Here is a 17,830-nt window from a genome sequence, read left to right as displayed (position 1 = left end):
ATTCCTGCAGGTAGCCACGCACAGCAAGAGCCAGTTCCACGCTCACTAGGTCCACACTGCACAGCGGAAGCTAAGGTGACTGTAAGTGAACAGTCCCCGCCTTCGCAAGGGAGCCAGCCTCCAGGCTCACACCCCCAGTCACTCACATAGAGATTTAGTGTAAAGCGAGATTGTCAAAGGCGGAAAGGAGCCCACTCCAGCCCCCAGACGATCAAGGGCCGTGCTCACTTTCAGTCTTTGGCTCTGCTTTCTTCGCTATCCGTTTACTAACCTTCTTGATTTTCACTTGGACAATTACAGTGACAGTCTCCCATTTAAAGTCTTGCTACCACACGTCATTATGTGACAGATGATACAGTTTTTCTAAGACCCAAATTCATCCACATCTCTCCTCTACTGACAGTCCTTCAGAGCCTCCCATAGCTTTCCCCATACAACCTAAGTTTCACCCACATGGCCCACAAGACTTGAGACTGCATATTACCCACATCTGATTTATCTGTTTCTCCCCTATTTTTCTTCTAAAGCACAGCCTCATTGCCCTTGTTCCTATTGGTGCTAATGTTCCTACAGCCTTGGGGCCTTGGCACAGCTATTCTCTCTCGGTCCCCAGCACCCTTGTTCCTGCCGCATGCTGGGCTTCCCTTCCTGTCAGTTCCTAAGCGACTCCCCAGGCGCTAACCTTAGCTTCTTTCATCTGCATGCAGCATGCATCGCTGCTGCTCTGTCCATTCCTAGTGACTCTACTCCCTCTGCACGCAGCATGCATTGCTGCTGCTCTGTCCACTCCTAGTGACTCTACTCCCTCTGCACGCAGCATGCATTGCTGCTGCTCTGTCTACTCTCAGTGACTCTACCCCCTCCGCACACAGCATGCATTGCTGCTGCTCTGTCCACTCCTAGTGACTCTACCCCCTCCGCACACAGCATGCATTGCTGCTGCTCTGTCCACTCCTAGTGACTCACCCCCTCTGCATGCAGTATGCATTGCTGCTCTGTTTAATCCTGGTGACTCTACCCCCTTTTCAAAACAAAAAAACAAAAAATCCAACCCACTGGTTTGTATCTGTCAGCTTCCCTTTCCTGGTTTTCTGTGGCTTATGGTCAAAGCCTCTGACTAAAAATTGCCTTTCTTCATATGTTCCTGACATATCTCCTGAAGACTGTAAAGAAAATGCAGGAAGACGGGGACAAGGAAAAAAAAGAGAGGCTGTAGATAGATAGCCTTTATCAATTATCAAATCTGATGATGCCCAAGAACCTGGGATGAACTCTTGTCCTGTGATTAACCTCAGTGGCAGAGCCCATGTGACTTCCAGAATCCCTCCTGAAATAGCCTGTACTGCTTCCCTCCTCCCCACTGTCCCCGTGCCACCAGCAAGCCCCTCCTTTCTTCCCTTCTTGTCACTCTGCCAAGGAACTGACCGTAAATTCAGCGATCTTCGGCACCCGGAACTTCCCTTTGTTCCTCTGCTCCGGCTGGTACTCTGTTCTTGTCTTCACGATCACCTGCAATGTTGGACCAGTCTTAGACAGAGACAAGTGCTTCCCCTTCCCTTCCCTCTGGCCACCAGGACTTGCTCTCCATCTCACAGACATCGGGAATGATGAGCCCCCTTCCAAACACATGACCCTCATCCCAGCAAGCAGGGTGACGATGTTGACTAGACCTCTCCAGATGTTTGTGTATTATGGATATTCCTGCCCATAGAAATGCATAGCCCACTTTGACAAAGGGGAATCATTGATCATAGGTTTATAGGCCACTCTACCAGGCAATTCATGTTCTTTTCCAGTTTTCCACTTTGCAATGTAAACAAACATGTGTGTGTGTGTGTGTGTGTGTGTTAGGGATGTAACTTCCACTTTGCAATGTAAACAAACATGTGTGTGTGTGTGTGTGTGTGTTAGGGATGTAACTCAGAGTCAAATGTCTGCTCAGCAAGTGTTCTACCACCGAGTTAGGCTCTCAACCCTTCATTTTGCCCTTTCCTCTCTTCCGTATTGACTAAATGCATTCTTTGACGATTTCCATCACTGATTGCAGTGCATTCTGCCTAGTCTCCCTCCTCCCGCCCTGCCATACCTCACTCCTCCTGGCAGGTCCCTTCCCACACTCATGTCTTTTTGTTTTGTTACCCACTTATTTATCCAGGACCATTTGTGTGCCCATGGGCTTGGACTGGCCCTAGGATGCTGGAGGGCTCAGTGTTTGATCCACAACTGAAGAGGGTCACCATTCGCAGAATCCACAGGTTCAGTGGGTGGAACTATCCACCAATAGTTCAACAGGGAGGAGGAGGGCCTCTGTGAGATCCTCCTGGGTCCAGGATTGGCTGTTGATAGGCCCAATGCAGTTGGCCACAGCTGCTATGGAATCGTGTTTGGAATGGCTTTGCCGTGCCCTGATTATGGCATCTTCTTTTGATGCAGTGTGTTTCATATAGGTCCACTGCATCTGATATTTAACTTTAAAAAAAATTATGTGTATTTGGGGAGGGCATGGACATGCTGAGATATTTGTATGGAGGTCAGGGGACAACCAAGGGATTCAGGGCTCTCCTTCCACTGTGTAAGTTCTGCGGACTAAGCTTAGGTTTTGATGGCAGGTGCCTTTTCCTGCTGAGCCACCTCATTGGCTCCACAGTTGATTCTTTTTTAATTAAAAGTTATTACATTTTTCAATTTTACACAGAGACACCACACGCTCCTTATACCTTATCCTTCTAAAGATGATACAAGGTAGGAATTGCTTTGTTTGACCAATGAGGAAACTGTAGTTAGAAGGTTACTAACTTGCCTAAGGTCACAAAGACACTGCCCACTAACAACTCTGCCATTCACACCAGGGTTCAGCTGACTCTAAAGCTGTTTGCAGCTGATCTTCCATTGGCAAGTGTTTAGGGCACTTCCACAGTCTGGGTTATAAAAACAAGTTATGATTAATAACCTATTGGTTAATCCTCTGCACACATTCTTAGTTGTAATATAATTTGGGGATTGGCACAAGGAAAAAGGAAGGCATTTGTTCAGCCCATTGCACCGTCTCCTTTCCCTGGAATCTATTTTGGCGGCATATTTTACCGAGGTGCGCTGCTACCTCACACGGCTTTTATGGACCTCCACCCCACTTTGTGGACTCAGAAGGAAAAAAAAAGAAACCCGACAAATAGTTTGCAGTTATTGCCACGTGTTAAGGCACCGTGGACAACACAGAAACTGACCGAGCTGTGAGGCCCCACCTGAAGCTATAGACTCTGGCCACCCCACAGCCCTTTATGTCTCATACTAAACAGAGTACCTGGTACTGCCACAGGGGACTGTTTCCACTCCACAATGCACTGAACTTCTTGGTGCTCCTGATAGCAGCCTGAGTCAGGTATGTTCACAGGTAGGGCTTTCCTGTCCTGCCCGGGGTGGGTGGGTGGGGTTGGGGGAATGCTGGTTCTGTTCTCTTTATATGTTCCTTTCACAGACTGCTTCGCAGAGACCCTTCCGTGAGTGAACAATATCACACAACCCTGGAGACGGGGAAAAGACCAACCAGGGGCCTTGACAAGAGACCCTAACATACTGTGACAGGGCCATGGAGCTAGGACCCGAGGGCAAGCCAGATCTGACAGCCAATGAGAAAAATGAGAATTTCAGTCCTGCAACCACAAGGAAGGGAATTCATCCAACAGCTCAAGTAAGCTTGGATGAGGATCCAGGGATAGATGGGAATGCAAGCCAACTACACCTGACTATGCTAAGACTGACTTACAAAAACTCACAAAAACTCGAAGGTGAGAAACTTGCGTTGGCTCAAGATAGCAGCGGGGAACTAGTTTCCCCTCTCACGTGCCTGGACCCACTTCCCACCTACTGGTGCAGGCCCATCCCTTCCACAGCCATGGCCAACAGCCTCCACTCGAGCCCCTTTCCCTCAGATGCCAGATGGGAAGGAGCATTTACTCTGAGTCTTCTTGTTGCCTCTCTGTTGTATGGACACCCTGCCCAGAGCCCCCGATAGAGCTTAAGACCTTCTTCGTCGTTTGGTGTAAATGAGAAAGGGCCTATACTCCTGCCATCACATTGAGCTCTTAGAGGTTGCTTCTCTAGTGTCTCTTTCCTTTTCCTTATCTTTTCCTGAATCAGAAGCTCCCTGGGTTCCTTTCAGGAGCTCACTCACCCCCCTCCCACTTGTGATCTGGTGGGATTCTCCCCCTCCCTTCATGACTGCAATGGTATCTAGTTAGACAAAGGCAAGCAGGAAACACTGTCTTGACATCAGCATGTCACTCAGTTCAGATAGATGCATTAGATACAAGGCACCACTATAGCCTTATGGGAAGAAGCCCCCCCCCACCCCGTTTCCATGGGTTCCCTGAAGTGCCGTTTTCCCTAGCACGATGCTGTAGGGACTTAAGCGCTGAGGGAGCAACTGTTGCTACTCCAAGAACAACCCGGGGGAGAACGAGGGTGGCCACATGATCAGGGCAACACCACAAGACCATGGCGCGTCCCACAGATGTCATGTTAAACACAAGAAATCGGACCCCAGCAGGCCTTTTAGACACCGTGGATTTTGCTGATGTCTTCAGGTAAGTGTGGCGCTAACATGGAATGAACTTGGCCACTACAGAAGGTATTTGTTTTAAATATGCACACATCTCCCTTGGCGGTGCTGAGGGGGCAGAGTTGGGGCCAGAGCTCTGCCATCTGCATCTTGTTCTGCTCTGAGTGCTGATGAAATGCTCTAGGTGCCCTGGGTAAATTTTTTTAATGAAAAAAATTATTTTATATCGGCTTCAGGGACCTGCCAAGGGATGGTCAGGTGCCTCTGCCTGGTATGTGAGCACTCTCAGCGATTCCCTTCTTTTTAGAAAGGCCACATGTTCTCCAACATGGTCCCCACAATTGATCTTCTTAGAGCCCCAAGTCTGTTTCAAGCACATAGGCCCTCCTACCTGGAGTAAGTAGCCAGCGTACAGCCCTTCTTCTGAGCTTGGAGCTCTCTGGTGTACCATGGCTCCACTTAGGATCCATCAGTTCCGGTACCATCCTGGTACCACTCTGGTGTATCACTTAGGATCCATCACCTCTGGTACCACCCTGGTACCACTCTGGTGTATCACTTAGGATCCATCAGCTCCGGTACCATCCTGGTACCACTCTGGTGTATCACTTAGGATCCATCACCTCTGGTACCACCCTGGTACCACTCTGGTGTATCACTTAGGATCCATCAGTTCCGGTACCATCCTGGTACCACTCTGGTGTATCACTTAGGACCCATCACCTCTAGTACCATCCATCTGGTGTATCACTTAGGATCCATCAGTTTTACATGGTCAGTGGAAACAGAATTGGAAGCTTCCATTTGGGTCTTTCCCAGGATAGATCCCTCAGCTGCCTGGATCTAAGGCCGGAGTCAGGAGCCTGAAGAAAGAATGCCACAGAGTACCATGCTGCTCAGCTAGGCCACGTGGGATGCTACACAGGTTGTATGCACATCTGACTTAGGATATCTTCCTACCAGATCTGGAAGCAGTCCTATTAAGTTCCACAGGCCTGCTGTCCCCCTTCTCCCTGAGACTTTCTGCTCCCTCTGTCTATTCTGATCAGCCATCCTCGGCTTTCAGCCTCTAGCCTCTCCCCTTCCTTCCAGGCTCTTCATTCTAGAGTGTCACTGGGACTTTACAGAGCAAGTTCTTCGTCACTCTCAGTCCTTGCCTGTGCCCAGGCCTGTGTGTCCCCCTTGTGCCATCATGCCGAGTGCATCTTTCGTCCTCACGACTCTCAGTGGACATCTCTACCCGACTCACAGAGACTCAGCCTACCTGATGCTCTCGGATCTACACACCCACATTTGATTTGCCGTGGTCACACTCAAGCTGCAGGGCTCTGCCTCACCCTTCTCCTCTATCCTGCACTCTCATGCCTATAGAATCTGGGCCGGAAAATAGCATCATTCAAACTGTGCTGGTCAGTTTTATGTCAATTCGACACAAGCTAGAGTCATTCGGGAAGAGCGAACTTAACTGAGAAAATGCTCCCATCAGATTGGCCTGTGTGAGGGTCCAGCTCACTGTGGATGGTGCCACCCTGAAGCAAGTGGTCCTGGTGCTATAAGAAAAGAGGCTGAGCAAGCCTGGAAGAGCAGGCCAGAAATCAGCACTTCTCTCTGGCCTCCGCATCAGTTCCTATCTTGAGTTCCTGTCCTAAATTCCCTGGATAATGGACCACAACTGTAAGACTCATTGAACCCTCTGCTGCCCAAGTTGCTTTTGGTCACGGTGTTTCATCACAGCAAGGGAGACTTTAACCAAGTCAATACCATTGTTTAGTTCGGATCAAATGTAGGACTCTCTTTCCTTCTGTTTCCAAATCCATTCCATCAAGTCATTTGTTCCAGCTGCTATCTGTCCAAACCATCCTCAAAGAACACATTTATCTAGTGATACTTCCTTGCACCCCCTTTACCTCTCTTCAGTTTGGCTCTAAACATGTTTCTTGCTTCTATTCTGGCCTCCCTAGACTCAAAGAAACCATCTTTCTAGGTGGAGGGAGGAGCATGCACCAGCAAAGAGACCCAGGAGGCTGACACCTGGTGGAACCACACAGGCATCTTGGAGTGGCCAGAGCACAGGGTCACGGGGGGGGGGGGGGGGGGAGTGATAGAGATGAAGTTGGAGGGGCAGGCAGAAGCTGAAAGGGCTCTCTTAGCACCATGGAGAGATGGCCCTAAGGGCACAAGGAGCTGAAGGAAGGTTAACAAGGTAGCCTCCCTAGGTGTTCAGTGCTGGAGAGAGCCCAGCCACTGGGAGGAAGCTGTGGTGGGGGCAGAACTGGAAGCCCCTCCTATGAAGTTACAGAATTTGGGCTGCCATCAGGAGTATCATAAAAAAGCTCAGTGCTTTGGTCCTGTGGAGTAGAACCAGAAACAATTCCCTCTGTCTTGGAAGGGGGGGGGGGGGGCGTGGAAGGAGGAAGGGAGAGAAAGAAAGAGAAATTTCACAAAGAATTCAAAGAAACGGCCTCTGCATCATCGGCATCATCATGGGTAGCTGCCTCCTGGCCCCAGTTAAAACAGAGCAAGACAGGGCCCTGGTGCCTTAACTTGATATGTAAAAGAAATGGGCTAGAGGTGGGGGTGGAGAGGAATGAAAAAACTGTCCTAGCCCGTTCATTATTAAAAGGTTTACAGCCATTTAACAAACGAGGCTCCAGGGTTTTAAATATTGTGGGTATGGACAAAGTCACTTTGTATTGTCTCCTGCTTACACACTGGTCTCCCATTGTCCTTTCAAGCTGCTAATATGAACATAATTTAATATAACCGGCACTGGGAAAATGGGATAAATTATTCATTCCCAGAGGATGCCCTTTCCCCCCACCAATTTCTATTCCTCACCCTCACTTCACCAGCAAGGCTAGATCACAGACGGTGGTTCAGATGGCTCAAAGTGCAGATCATAAAAATTTAAACTAATACTTCCCCGAATTATCAATAATGAAGAGGTTCCCACACGGAGAGTCCCCAGGATTGGCAGGAACAATAAATGAAAGCGCAGAAGAGCTGACAAGGAGCAAAATTGTGTTTTTATGAGTCGGAGTTGCAGAAGCCAAATATAGACCTTCATTGTAGTCACGGCTCATCCCTGCAGCAGGGCGAGGGCTGCCGCGGGCACATCAGGTGCTCTCCATGCTGGGGACGCTCTGAGGAGGGCTGCTCTAACTTCCTTCCTTTTCTTTCTTTCCTTTATCCTGGTTTGTTTTTTGAGACAGGGTTTCTCTGTGTAGCCCTGGCTGTCCTGGAACTCGCTCTGTAGACCAGGCTGGCCTCGAACTCACAGATCCTCCCGCCTCTGCCTCCCGAGTGCTGGGATTAAAGGTGTGCGCCACCACTGTTAGTCAACATCACCTTGGGAGGTAGCGCCAGGTGCTTGGCACTGTGCCGAAAGCCTGCCATCCTGAGCTTCAGCCATCTCGTGACCTCTGGTGTGGGTGAGCATCCACACTTGACAGGAGAGACTGAGGCCCAGGGAGAACCGTGACCTCAACCCTCACCTAGCTGCTAGGAGGCAGTGCCGAATCAAGTCACCTCAAACATCCTGGTCCTGAGGGTCCTGGATGTTGCCAAGGCCCCACAAACCTGCTGCCAGAGGTGAGGGCAGAGGGAGGGAGGCTGGAAGAGGGCCAGGTGGGGCTGAGTCCTCACTCAGATCTTCCCTGTTTCTCTGCTCCTCACCTCACGTGTTCTCCTTGGATTAGATTTCCCCTGGGATCCTGAAAGCTGAGGTAGGGTGGAGAGCGCAGGTCAGACGCCAGTGCCCAGAGAGCTAGTGGCAGTCTATAGGACCCCATCGATTTCACATTGGGAGACTGGAGCTGAGAGAAGGCAGACATTTGGCACACATCACACAGTGAGACGAGTCAAAAGCAGAAGGCTAATATGAAGCTGCCACACAGGTCTGGGCTCTCTCCAGGGCTCTTTGCTTTGCCAGGTTTTTGCTTTCTTAGAGACAAAATATAAGGCAAGTGTGGCCAGCATGGCTGGAGCTCAGCTCCCAGCTTAACAACCCTCTGCAGGGGCTCACAAGGGGGAGGAGAGCAAGGCAGCTGGCCTGTGCTGTTTCACCTTGGGTGAAATGGGATCAACATTTTAAAACAAAAGTCACAAAACTGAAAATCACGGACTTAAGTCTTTAAAGGGCCCCCATTCTCATTCTCAAGCATTTAGCAATTGAGACACACACATCTCGTTTGTCCTCCAAGACCACGTGGGTTGTCAAAATGACAAGATTTTAATCTCTTATGCTAAATAATATTCCATTATGTATATTTTATGCTATAATGTATACATGTGTCCAAAGATCACATTTTGGGGGCCGGAAAGACTGCTTGGTGTTTAAGAGCACCCATTCTGCAGAGGACCAGAGCTTGGTCCCCAGCACCCATATCAAGTGGTTCACAATGTCTGTAACTCCAGCTCCAGGGGCTCTAGTGCCTTCTTCTGGCCTTGGAGAGCATGGCATTCATGTATGCCCCCCCCCCACGCCGAATTTAAAAACCACATTTTCTTTTGCTTCAGAAATGTGTACCATTTTCAAGTACCAATAAAACAAAAAAAGAGACTAGAATTTATGCATATTGTTTTTATATGTGAGACCACGTTAGAATATGTTCTCATGGAGCAAACCACAAGTTGTCTCTTGCCCCCCAAGGTGATAGCCGCTCAGTGTTTTCCAGTTCACACCAGCGTTCACTTAGCCAGCCCTTCCTCCTCAACAGCCCAAATCAGTCTCATTTTTTGGTAATATCTATGGGACATTGTATAACTGAAAAAAGCTATGCTCATAGGATACATTCTTACCAATAAGAAGCACAGAAGCCAGGCGATGTCGCCAGTTTAACTTTATAAATAATGTCATATATCCTGTGAAAGGCTTCATTAAGTTCTGCAGCCAACAAGAATGTCCTAGGAGCAGGAGGAAAGAATCTAACAGGAGAGGGCAGGGAGATAGAGAACACATACGACCTAAAAGCAGAATGGGGGAGGCTGGGGTTGGAGAGGTGACTCAGAGGTTAAGAGCACTGACTGCTCTTCAAGAGGACTGGGGTTAGCTGGGCAGTGGTGGCGCACATCTTTAACCCCAACACTAAGGAGGCAGAGGCAGGTGGATTTCAGTGAGTTTGGGGCCAGCCTGGTCTACAGAGTGAGTTCCAGAACAACCAGAGCTACACAGAGAAACCCTGTCTTGAAAAAACAAAACAAAGCAAAACCATAACAAAACAAAAAGAAATCCTGACTTGAAAGACCAAACAGACAAACAAACAAACAAATAAATAGAGGACTGGAGTTTGATATCCTAGCACCTACATGGTGGCTCACAACTGTCGAAAACTCCAGTCTCAGGGGACCTGACACCCTCTTCTGGTCTCCATAGGCACCAGGCAGACCGTGGTGCACAGAAATACATGCAGGCAAAATATGCGTGCACACACACACAAAAGAAAAAACAGCAGAAGAGAGGAGAGCATATAGGGAAGAAAGGAGTTAGCAGAGGAGAGGGCAGCCTTGGGGAGGATGGTAGAGAATAAATAAAAGCAAAATATGAGGACATGTTTGCATTAAAGTGTCGCAGTGAGACCTATCCCTCTATCTGCTAACTTAAAAAGAATGGGAAAAATTACTCAATTTAACATTTAAAAAAAGCACATACTGAGGCTGTTTTTCCAAAACTTACCAACATGAGCATCATCGATATTTTTTGTTGAAAGTTGCTTTGTTTTTAAATTACAGAGACTTTGTACTCTGTGTTTACTGGGTAAAGTAAACCTTTTTTTTTTTCTTTTTTCTTTTTAACCTATTCACAGGCACTTCCTGAGCCTCACCCAGCGTGGGGGATCTCAGAAACTTCTGGGAGCCTCTGTGTAGAGCAGGGGCCCAGGGAGGCTGTCCTGGGGAGGGGCTGGGGTGGAGCTGCTACCTGGGAGAGGCTGACAATTCCATTAAGGAGAAAGGGAAGACAGGAAGGCTGGGGGCAAGGAGCACAGCCCCAGCTCTGCCCAAGTCCTTCCACCTCTGTCCTGCGTGAGTCCCAGCTCTCCCAGCCCTCACCCTTGAAGCCCACCATGCTCTTTTACAGTTTCCCACATGTTTTCCATGTTAGGTGACATTCTGAGTGTCCAGGGAAAGGAAGGAAACTGGGTCAATGAGCCCTCTCTGTGTTGTGCCTGAGCGAGGCCCTGGATATTTTTTTACATTTTTTTCCTCTGATGGTAAGCTGTTAGGTGGACGCTGGGCCCACCTTCCAACTCCGACAACAATGAAGCCCTGAGTGGCTGAACAGCCTGCACGAAGCCTCACGGCAGGCAAGCAGCTTGGCAAAGATCTGAACCCAGCTCTGTAGGATTGGAGAGCGTGTGTGCTCTACCGTCAATTTCATTCTTCACAAACCATGAAGTGTGGCAGATGACAATAACTGATCTCAAAATCTTTCCATTCCTCTTCTCTAAAGGCACGTTAGCCACCCATGCCCAAGACTCACAAAGACTTAACAACTAGCAGAAAGGAAATGGGCGTGGTTGGAACCTGGCCGCTAGCTCAGCAAGCACGCGATGGACTGGAGGCTTTGCCGAGGCAGGCCTGTCTGTCTGTCGCCTGCTGTCTGCAGCCCTGCCATGCACCTGCTGGCATCTCCAGGATCTCTGCGTGCAGAGTTCAGCTGCAATTTTCTTTGGGTGAGACAGTCGGTCTAGTCTCTGAACTCACTTCTGCATTTGCAACGTGGGAGTCCTGGGTAGAAACCTCACAGTTTCCCAGGGTACCTTTTTGTGGTGAGAAGGCTCCAGAGGAGAACTGGGTATTCCAATTGTCTCAGTAGTCTTTCTACTGCTGTGAAGAGACAGCATGGTCCAGGCTACTTAGAGAAGAGAGTTTGTGGGGTTTACAGGTTCAGAGGGTGAGTCCATGACTGTTATGTTGGGGAGCATGGCAGCAGCTAGTCAGGGAGGTGCCAGAGCTGCAGCTGAGGGTTTACACTTCATGCACAAGTGGAAGGCAGAGAGAGAGAGAGAGAGAGAGAGAGAGAGAGAGAGAGAGAGAGAGAGGAAGAGAGAGGGGGGAAAGAGAGAGCTAACTGGGAAAGGCATGGGTTTTTGAAACTTACAAGCCTAGCCCCCAGGGACATACCTCCTCCAACAATGCCATACCTCCTAATCCTTCCTAAACATTTCCACCAACTGGAGGGCTGAGAATTCAAACATATGAGCCTATGGGGGCCGTTCTTTTTCCCATAACCCGGAGGATACTTGCCTGCTTGGCTCTGAGTCTATTTCCCCACACGCCTGGTGAAGAGATGAAAGGCATTTTTAAACACAGAAGAGGGAGGCTTATTAAAAATTTCCGTCTTCCTGCTGTATGGCAGCACTAAATTAGTTCATGCAGAGCCAGTGACCTCGGGCTAAGTGACCAAATGCAAAAGAGCCAGGATAAGTTCTTCACAAGCCACAGCAGCTCCGAGTCTTGGTGAGAATCCACCCAGCTACTATTGCCATGGTGCCAGTCCCCACAGCACCGCTGCCTCACGCCCCAGCTGCGGCGTCTAGTCAGGCTCCTGCTTCTGCTCTTTTCCTTGTACCTTCAGGGGTTACTGGGGTTAGGGACCATCGTGGGGCTGACCCTGTCCATCGTCCTTGGATGGCCCACAGCCTCCAGCATAAACCTCATAGAATGGAACTCCAGATCCTATTGTCTTCCTGAATTAAACCCTTTCCTTATGCTGGGGCCTACCTGACGCTCACCTCCTCATTCTCACCTCCTGTCTCCCCATCTCTTAGCATCTCCCACCAAACTCCTTCTCGTCTTATCATGGCCGTGTATACTTAGCTAGGCGCAGGATTTTCTGGGTGGGTGAACAGATGGAAGAATTGGTACCTTTTAGTAAGGTTGTTATAATTACAGCTGAACTTGATGGTGGTCAGGGAAGGTCTCCAAGGGGCGTTCTGTCAGAACTTGGCTAAGGAAGATGAACACTGTCCTATCCAGCGCAGCTAAGAAGACTATGTTGAGGGAGGAATAGAGCCAGCATCTTGGAGAGCATGGAAAGTTGCAGGAGAAAGTTGGGATTCCAGGACACTAGGCCTTCAGTCCCCCAATCTACTCCTGTCTGTGATGTTTAGATATCCCGCTGAGTCTTGGTTTCTGTGTATGCATTTTTTTTTTGGCATTTGGGGAAGGATAATTCTTTAGGGCATCAGTTCTGGCATTCTACTTCTTACCTGTGACATTTTGATATGTCACTTCACTGCTCTGAATCTTGGTTTCCTCACTGGTAAGATGTGTACACTAATATCTACCCCGGTGGAGCTTCTGGAAGATGAACTAAAATCACGGACATGAATGCCCTGTGCGACCCAAGGCATGACTTCAGACAGGCTTACTACTATGGTTTGGATATGGTTTGAGTGTCTCTCCAAGGACCATATGCTGGAACTGGGTTCTCAGGAGAGCTATGTTGAGTGATATGGAACTTTCAAGAGGCAGGGTCTAGGGAAGGATAATGAGGTCACTGGGGGCACTGCCCTCAGAAGGAATTAGTGTGGTTCTTCTGGAACTCATTCCTCAGAGAACCAAGGAAGACTCTTGCCTCCTGTCTCACTGTATGATCGATCTCTTCCCTTTCCACATGCTCCCAGCATGATGTCCTAGCCATGTTCTAGACCAGCCATGGCTGGCACTGTGCTTTCTGGGCCTCCAGTCTGGGAAACTGGCCTAGCACCAGGCTTCTGCTATGACAACAGAAACTGACTAAGCAAGATTCCAGCATGGGTGAGGGAGGGGCTCACGGTGCCTCATCCCCAGCTGAGTGGCACTGGCAGTTGGCGGTTGCTGGAAGAGGAGTCAGTTTTCTTTGTGGGCATGGCCACTAGGAGGTTCCCTATGCCCACAGTGGATGGTTTTATACCTATGTTCATATGGACAACATTAATTGGAATCTGAGTTATTTAAATAAAAAATTAAAGAAGAAGCAAATGAGGACATGAAATTGGGAGGAAGTCATTGTGGCGAGATCTCGGGGGAGCTGGAATGGAAATGGGGTGTATGATCAAAATACGTTTCATACATACATGAAATTATTAAGGAATAATTAAAATATCTAGAAAAAAATATAAATAAGGATTTGAATCCTCCTGAACATGTTTCTTGCAGTTTGTGATGGTAGCTGTCGTTCAGAGAAACTGGCCTTTGAATCGGATTCTCCTTTAACACATTTGTTCTGCTCTCGGGGGGGAAATCGTCTTCGCTTTTGTAAAGAACCTAGCTCGATGGAAGAGCACTTGTCTAGCATGTGTGATACACTCGCTCTAACATCCTGCCCTGAGAACGGAAACAAATCGTAATAAAATCTAAGTGATCAGCATGGAAAACCACTAAGACAATTCCTGCCTCAGAGAAGACGCAGGCCTAAGACACAGCTGATCCCTGTTGTGAGTTCCTGACTGAGTCAGAAACAGGTCAAATCTGTGGACGCACAGACCGAGTTCATGTCTTGCTCCTGAAGTGGAAGGTTCTGGAACACCACCTCCGGATTCTGCATCTAGATGCTTCACCGACCTTTGCTTGAGAAGGTACAGTTTCCTTAAACACTGGATCAAGAGAGATTGCTATTCCCTTACCGGGGTCTATTCACTAGTGAGAGGCTGAAGCAAAAGTGCGTGCATGCGTGTGTGTGTGTGTGTGTGTGTGTGTGTGTGTGTGTATGCAAGAGCATGCATGTGCTTGGGAGAGTACTTAGCATGTTATAAAGCACTTGAACATGTTTATTCCCGGCTTTGTTCCACTTGGCATCTGAGGCCATATATGATTTTGTTCTGACAGCCTAAGGTAGGAGCTTCCTCACTCCACAGAGGAGGAAGCTAACACCCACTTGATAGCGAGTCAGAGAGGAGCCCCAGAGGGAGCACTCGGTGTGCCTCTGCAGGGACTCCTGCATCTTTCAACACACAATATGAGAGAGATGATTAGTCTGGCCTTGGAATGACTCCCTGGTATGCCTGGACTGGTTGCTCTGTGGGAGGAAGAAACTCTCAGCGGGAGTTAGGAGAGTAAAGGGAGAGGGGGCAGACTATTCTCTAGATGGCCTGTAACTGTGTGGAAGGTTGTGGGGAGGTGGCCTCCCACAGTCCCTTGTCATTACCCACCTCTCAGACACATGCACGTGGCCACTAACTTGAACCTCAAGACACCTGTCTTCCTCAGAAACCTGCACTGGGGCCTAGATGGGGTTCAGACACTCTCACCTGGGCTTTCTGTGCACCTGGAGCCCCCCAACCTTGGGCTTGTAATATGAGTTTGCAATCCCAGACTCCCAGGTGTATTATGGGTCTGAAATCGAGTTTGCTCAACTTTGGCTGCACTCGGGGTTCTTGTGGGGAGACAGCATTTATGCTGATGGCTGGATCCCATCTCAAAGATTCTGTCAGAATTGCTTTGGCTGGGGGTGGGGGTGACCTCAACAATAGGAGTTTCTAAATTGCCTGGTGCTTCTAACATGAAGTAAAAGCTGAGTATGTCTGCCATGCCTGAGGCGAGTTCTCAGTGTGTCTCTTCACACTTCCTTAGCAGCCATGGCGTTCAAAGCTCTTTTCAAAAGGCTTTATTAGTGTCTCAGGATAGCTCGACTGCTCTAATTCCACCACCCACCCTGACACATTCTTCTATCAGAAACCTCTGGGCTTTCAAAACAAATGACTCAGCCTCAGCCAATCAGCTAGCTCTTCATCTCAGTTTAGTTCCTCACCATTGATTGGATGGAGCCAAGTGGTTAAGACGCACAATACCCTCCTGGAGATGCCAATGAGAAAAATCGAACAGATGGGACGATCCATTGTTCCGTCTCCAGCCTAGGGGCAGGATCATTTACCTGCAAACCTCTCACGATGGGCAATAGCTCATCCCTTAAGGCCTCTGCGCTCTCGGCCAGACCTCACACACACTCTCCTACCTATGTCTGTGGGATGACACCCCTCTGCCACCTCGGTTTCTTCCTTCAGGAGATGGGCCATCAGCCCGAGGCTGCTTCCCAGCCTCGTTTCCCCAGACATTCTCTTGCAGCAGCACTGTCCCCGCAAGCTTCCCACACTCCACACACTCGTTTCCAACATTGCCTTAAATACCGGTTCCTCCCCGAACCTGAAAGACTTCATTCACCTTCAAGACTAATCTGGATATTCTCCACTGTAGCTCACCTCTCCAGCCCTCCCTCTGCATCTCCCTGGCCCTCCCCACCCTTTGTGAGGCTTGGGTCCAGCATTTACCATGATGCACTGTGTTCATCTGAAGAAGGGTTTTGTAACTTAGTCTTTTTATAACCAATTCCTAGGACAGGGGCGACCTTAGCAGGTGCCAACTGCTGGACTGAATCCAAGTCTCTTCCTTCCTATCTGTACCAATCAATATTTGAAACACCTCAAGAAAATTGAGACAGGCTTTTTTTCTTCATCCCCATGTAGAAGCTTATGTGTATGCACCTGCCATGATAACATCTTAATAAGAAAACATTAATTTGTTTGCCTGTATATGTAGAGATGAACAAACACCATAAATCTGCAATAACACGGAGCTCTTGCCCCTGGATAGAGCATTTTCCAAGGATGGGAGCCTATTTGGTGGCTGGGAGAATGAAAGTGTTTGAGGAGTAAAATTTTTTGCTGGTTGGGGTAACCTGGGGGGCAAGGGAAGGAAGATCACCTATTACCTTCTCGGGAGCAGCCAGCTGTAAATGATTAACCTCCAAGGGCGTGATGAGGGGCACCGTCTGGAAGCCATCCTCCACCGTAGGTGGCTTGGCCCCCTTCTCTCCAGGGTTGCCGTTCAGCTTCACCATACTTCGGCTTTTATTCCCAGACCTAAGGCGAGCAGCAGGATTCTGGTTACGGCAGGAATGTGAGGGCTGACGGCCGGCCACTACTGCTCCCTTCCAGCAGCGTCCAGTCTGGTGGTAACCGTCAACCTCTCAATACATTTCCTGACATGATTCCCATTGTCCAGGGAAACTTCCTTAGCCAGCAGACTGTGCCAACTGCCCACCGAGTTTACCAACCCTCAAATCAGGGAGCAGCAAAAAAAAAAGAAAAAAAATCCTCAGACCTTCATTTAAAAACAAAACAAAAAAAATACAAGCTTAGAAAAAATAGCAAGACACTATGGCTAACACAGCCCTGGAACCCCACTGGCCAGCTTGTTCTCAGCACAAAAGGAAACTCCATTATTCTGGGTCCCCCTGCAGTAGGGTATACTTCACCTCACCACCCACACCGCTATTTTTGCCTTTTCTTCCTCGATTTCTAAAAATGTAATTAAATACATTCAGTATCTCTCTCAGTACCTTTTTTTTTTTACATAATATGTAGATCGTACATGAGATTCAGGTTTCTAAATCAGAAAGAGGCTGTGTTGAACCTGATCTTGTTATTCAGCCATGAAATACCTCCATTTCCTCAATAGCCAAGGGCTTTTTTTTTTCATGGAAAGTTAGCAGCCCCCATATTGCAAGACTGCCAACTAAATAAACAAATCACATTTATTTCTCTCCGGCTCCCTTTAGAAGTCAAGCATTGCTTTCACCCCACCCTCCAAAGCCCAGCACAACTGAATCTCTTCTGTCAATCCTGCGGGTGGGACATAACTAGGGAGGATGGGGTTGTTGTGGGGATGACAGGGAGGTAAGGGCTGGGAGGAGGCTGGGGAGTGGCACAACAAAAACAAATGCCTACTTACTGTGCCGCGCTGGTGGGGGTCAGGGCAGAGTCAAGCCAATATGCAGAGGAGGACAAGACCAAGTCCTCCCTCCACAGCCCGAGCCGCTGTCTCTGAGAAAGCAGCCCTCGCGTGCCGGGATCCGGAGCTTCTGAGAGCGAGGCGCCAGCGCTCAGAGAAGATCTCGGCAGCTGCCAGCCTGCTCGCCTGCTCGCGCCTCCCACCGGGGACGGCTCCCACACCACCTGTCATCTGGCACCACCTGCTGTTTCTCATGCATGGCCACAACCCCTGCATAGGACGAATGGCTTTGAAAAAGTGGAAGGGATTTTGGTTATGCCAACGATAATCTGGCTTTTAAAAATTATATAGTTACGTGAAATGTGATTCTTGAATCTTTGGTGGGGGGGGGGCTGGAAGGCTCTTTCTTTCTTTCTTTCTTTCGTTCTTTCTTTCTTGCTTTCTTTCTTTCTGGAAGGGCTCACATTTTACTAAAGCTCCCCTAACAATATTATAAAACAGAATGGTTCGAAACACCTGCTCTGGGGTTAGAAGGGAAAGTAAAAAAATTTCCCACTTCCC

At 48.7% G+C, this 17,830-nt stretch overlaps 1 protein-coding gene across 1 annotated transcript in view; it reads right to left on the bottom strand.

Annotated features, from left to right (window-relative positions):
- Nsg2 (neuronal vesicle trafficking associated 2) overlaps positions 1–17,464 on the bottom strand; it is a 56,515-nt gene extending 39,051 nt beyond the window's left edge. The window contains exons 1-3 of the mRNA XM_075941392.1: positions 17,270–17,464; positions 16,248–16,398; positions 1,426–1,509 (exon numbers count right to left, since the gene is read on the bottom strand). Coding sequence (XP_075797507.1) covers positions 1,426–1,509; positions 16,248–16,376 — 213 coding nt within the window. The 5' untranslated portion in view covers positions 16,377–16,398; positions 17,270–17,464. The remainder of the gene's footprint in view (positions 1–1,425; positions 1,510–16,247; positions 16,399–17,269) is intronic.
- Between the last annotated feature and the right edge of the window lie 366 nt (positions 17,465–17,830).

This window comes from Microtus pennsylvanicus, chromosome 11 (genome assembly GCF_037038515.1).
Source record: "Microtus pennsylvanicus isolate mMicPen1 chromosome 11, mMicPen1.hap1, whole genome shotgun sequence".
Classification (NCBI taxonomy): domain Eukaryota; kingdom Metazoa; phylum Chordata; class Mammalia; order Rodentia; family Cricetidae; genus Microtus; species Microtus pennsylvanicus.
The sequence above is the reverse complement of the archived record's forward strand: the minus strand, read 5'-3'. Positions and strand labels throughout refer to the sequence as shown.